This window comes from Agrilus planipennis, unplaced genomic scaffold (genome assembly GCF_000699045.2).
Source record: "Agrilus planipennis isolate EAB-ADULT unplaced genomic scaffold, Apla_2.0 scaffold160, whole genome shotgun sequence".
Taxonomy (NCBI): domain Eukaryota; kingdom Metazoa; phylum Arthropoda; class Insecta; order Coleoptera; family Buprestidae; genus Agrilus; species Agrilus planipennis.
In genome coordinates, this window is record NW_020440798.1 from 183,141 (window position 1) to 187,769 (window position 4,629).

The window sequence follows — 4,629 nt, forward strand, 5'->3', positions numbered from 1 at the left end:
ATAGCACAATAAGAAAAGAGTGCAGAAACACACATACGCACACAGTACCTACTACGTACAACTATTGTAATAACAAAAAAAAACATCGCTTGTCCTATTTATACTTAAAATTTCAACATACACTCCTTTGTTTTTACTTATTTTTTTCTAGAACATTCCTGATTACTAATTGATATTAGTATTTTTTATATATATTTATTTTTTTTACTTTCTTCTAGAACATTCTGGTTCCTAATTCACTATCATTAGTATTTTCAACCTTGTTATGTATTACATATTTCTTGAAGCCGACCTCTAAACAATGTGCTATATAATATACATTTTATATGCTATATAGATAAGCACATAACAGTGCGTGTGTGTTATTACTTTTAAGAATTTGCGTATAATTCTATTGTCCCACGGTACTTAATGAATAATGTATACAAATTACAAATAATGAGAGTGACAATTTTAGCAGAAAGAATTGCTATTATTAACAATAGATAATAATTTATATTCCACGAGAAATCAACTGGTACCGGTAAACATTTCTGGGGTGTAATTTCTGATGCAAGATGAATCCACTGAGTGTCTGCATAGGTTCCATTTTTTAGAAAGTAGCGTATCTGAACGTTATTTCCTAAAACTTGTTTGTCTTCAAACGCATAAAAGTTGTACAAATCATACGATGGGGAAACTCTACTCCAATTATTTGGCCAGGGGCAAGGCATTAATTGAGCACTACTGTTTTGAAAACAAGTGAATGCATATAGAGCATCGCATGGTCTTGAAATAAATAAAGACCCATTATAAATTGTAGCAATAGCTGTAATGGTTATTAATGCAACCATGTTTTCGTTTTAATGTACAAAATATGACTGATCTGTAACTTGTTAATTTGTTTGTTTTATTAAAAAACATATTCTCCTTCTTTCTCTTTCTTTTATGTCTCTCTCTCTCTATAATCCTTGTTCACAATAGCTATTTCGTTGAAAGAAAGGAACCATTGAAAATAAATCGGAAAAGTGTGTTGTCACCCACCCCTGTAGGTATCCATTAGAGGTAAGTTTAAATTTTGTTCTTACTACAGATAGTATTACAATTGCACACTAAAAGTATTAATTGCTGTTATCAGCAAGTCTTGCATTATGAATTCGAAATCGATGACAAACATCTTGAGCACTGTAAAAAGCATTAATTATTGCTATCAACAAGTTTCACATGAAGAATTCATACATCGATGGTAAAAGGTAATTCATTAATCTAATAATGCATTTTTCGGTAACACATTAATGGTAGTTATCAACAAGTCTCATATTAATAATTCGTATATCGATGATAAACATGCTGCTCATATGCATATAACAACGCAATTTTTAAACAACAGCTCAGATTTTAATTTGACATTAGTCTGTATTTGTATAAAATAATTAAAAAAGAAAAAATGCCGGGCATCCTCATGTGTAATGAAGAGCTGCAGGATGCTGCAATTTTGTATCAATTTTTGCCAATTCAATTACAAGTAAGTTTTATTTTATTTTACTGCATGCTTTAAAAATATTTCATTATGAAAACTTTTAAATTTAGCATTTATGTGATTAATGAAAATTTAACTTCACTTTACTTTATTTTGCTGTATGCTTTAAAAATATTTTACTGCATGCTTAAAAATATTTTATTATCAAGAATTTTAAATACAAAAACGTTTTGTTTCAGAATATGCCACTCTTCGTTTTGGAGTCGGCATTGGCACCTCCTTGTCCCCCATTCTCGTTTTTGGGGGGCAGGGTGGGTTATGATTACTACTACAAACTTCAAGGACCAATACTAGTTCTACAAAGTGTAAGTAACATATTATCTCATTTTTCACAAATGCAACATTGATCAGTATTTATTTTACTTACAGACCATTATTGCAGTGCAGGTAGTTTGGAAAACGTAAGTAAATTACTTCATTTCATTAATTAAAAAATTAAAAGAAATACTCACCCCTAATTACCACAAATAATTTTATATGAGCGGACACGTGTTTCGTTCACCTCACACGTGGGCATGATCAACGCGAGACTGATATGATAAGCAAGTACTTTTCATTTTGTTTTTTTATCGCTTTCGATGGTGTCATATTTATTGTTCTATGTATGGTACCGTTGTATTCATTGACAACGTCATCAATTACGTCTATCCACCGATATGAACCTCTATAATGAAGTGCTTTAAATAATTTAGTTTTGATANTTGTAAATGTGTGTGTCGTACCTGCGTTCTGAGAAAGCAATTAAACAGTTCAAAGAAAAAGAAACTTTTCCGGACGGCTCGAGAAGGTTCCCGAAAGGAAGAAGGGAGTATTTAAAGGAAGAGGCGATCGCCGAAAAGAGTAGAAATAAATTGACCGTTGCAGAAGTGAATCTAGAAATAAATTGACAGCGCAGTGAATAGTGATATATCAACAGTACTGTAAATAAATACAGTAATCCATCACCCAAGTTAGTAATAATTTAATAGTGTTTTGAAGTTCTTTAATAATTTGTGTAAATAAATGGTTTTTGTCGTTGTGAGTCTTAAGAGTTAGTTTTGTTAAACCCACGAACATTACAATACTTACAAAGTTCACTTCCTGCGAAAACATAAAAATGATTTTAAAACTCGTGTTGAATACTCGTAATCAGAAAACAAAGATAAGTGTAACAGTTCTCAGTACGAACAAGTTTCTTCTATATACGATGAACCTATTAATTTCAAACCTGAGCACAAAGAAGACATTACTTTCGAGTGTTTTTATAAATGTATTGCATCGTCTTCAGTTTCCTTTGTGTCAAAACTTTATAGTAGATACTCTGTTAACAGAAATGCAGTTCATAACATTATTCAAGACGTTACTTCGATGATTTGCGAACCTTTAAGTATGTTAGAAAATAAAGTAACCTCCAATGTTGACAATTTAGAAGTAAAAGAAGAAATTAAAAAAATGATCAGTTGTTTTCAGAACATGTTTAGTAATTTACGTACAGAATGGAAACGTTTTGATTTTTTTAAGCGCAGTAGTGCATTTATCCCAGTAGAAAGTTTGCTTATTGGAACAAGAGAAAACGATAAGAGAATAAAACAAAGAACCATATTAGATATAGTAGAGTCCCATATTCAGTATGTTCCTATAGAAAAAACGTTGCAAGCATTTCTTCAAATTCCGAATGTTTTTCGAACAATTTCATGTTTTATTTCTAATCTTTCTAATGTAGGTAGCATTTGTAATATAATGCAAAGTGCATTATGGGCCGACATGAAACATAATGAGGAAAATAAGTTAATTTTGCCTATATTCATTTATTTTGATGAATTTGAAATAAATAATCCATTAGGATCACATGCTGGTATTTACAAAATTGGAGCCACCTATTTTGTTTTGGGCTGTTTACCGCCGCAGTTTGCATCACAACTAGAAAATATATTCTTGCTTCAGTTGCATTACTCCGAGGATAGAAAAACTTTCGGAAATTCTGTTATCTTCGCTAAAATTATAGAGAGTTGTAGGCAATTAGAAGAACATGGAATTAATATTTCAACAGAAAGCGGTGATGTTCATGTATGGTTCTCGGTAGCATTTGTATTAGGAGATAATTTGGGTGTTAATGCAATAATGGGTTTAACTGAAAGTTTTTCTGCAACTAACTTCTGTAGATTTTGTTATGCAACTAAACATTTGACACAAACTCAGTTAAGAGAGGACGAATCATTGATACGGACCAGAGAAAAATATACGTCTGATGTTAAAACATTATCAAATGGCATTAAAGAAAATTGTATATGGAACAGTTTGTCTAATTTTCATATTACTTCTAACATGACCTGTGATGTTATGCACGACATCTATGAAGGNAAAAAATAAAAGGAGACCAACAGGTAGTAGTATCAAAAGAATCCACATTTCAGCTATCTGGAAGGGTTGTACTCAAACCTGAAGTATGCTCCGCTACTATCTGTCCTCCAGCAGAGGGTAGGAGCTGATGTTGGAGAAGTCCTATCAGTCGTAATAGGAACAAGGGGGACAATACCCAAGGAAACGGTCGAAGCTCGTAAAAAACTACGTATCAACGACCGCAAAACGCTTATCACCATTTCCGTCGAAATGTATCACACCTTCATTGACTACGATGTCCGAATCGCACCGGCATCAATTAGCTGGGACCGGGCCGGAAACTTCTGTCCAATTAGCTAACTGGTATTTTAGATTTTAATTTGTGATTGCCTTTATGTACATCTGTGGTTGTTTTTAATTAATTATTGTTATTTATTATTTTAATCATTGACCCTCCTCAGGCTAAACCCTATATATTTATAAAGTTAGTGCGGTCATGAATCTTACAATAAACAGTCAACGAAGTATAACGTGTTTGTTTACTTAAGTAAATGTTGCCGTAGGCTAACTCATCCGTGGAATAAACAAAGTTAATATAACTTAAATAGGTGTTCTATTCTTATTTTAATCACCATAAACTGATAAATTTACGTGTTCATCGTAATCAATTGAACCAAGAACTAAACTATTGTTGCGTGTGTGCTGAAGCAAGTCTGAAGACGTCTAAAATCATCTCTCAATCTTCCGTACGTAACAAAATTTGGCGACGAAGACAAGAGATCATAAAATCA

The 4,629-nt window shown here is 32.2% G+C and overlaps 1 protein-coding gene across 1 annotated transcript; it reads left to right on the top strand.

Moving 5' to 3' along the window:
• The first annotated feature begins 2,732 nt into the window (after nt 1-2,732).
• Nucleotides 2,733-3,868, top strand: LOC112906156. The gene has a single exon (XM_025979898.1). The coding sequence runs from the start codon at nt 2,867-2,869 to the stop codon at nt 3,866-3,868; it is 1,002 nt and encodes a 333-aa protein (XP_025835683.1). The 5' UTR covers nt 2,733-2,866.
• Nucleotides 3,869-4,629: the final 761 nt, after the last annotated feature.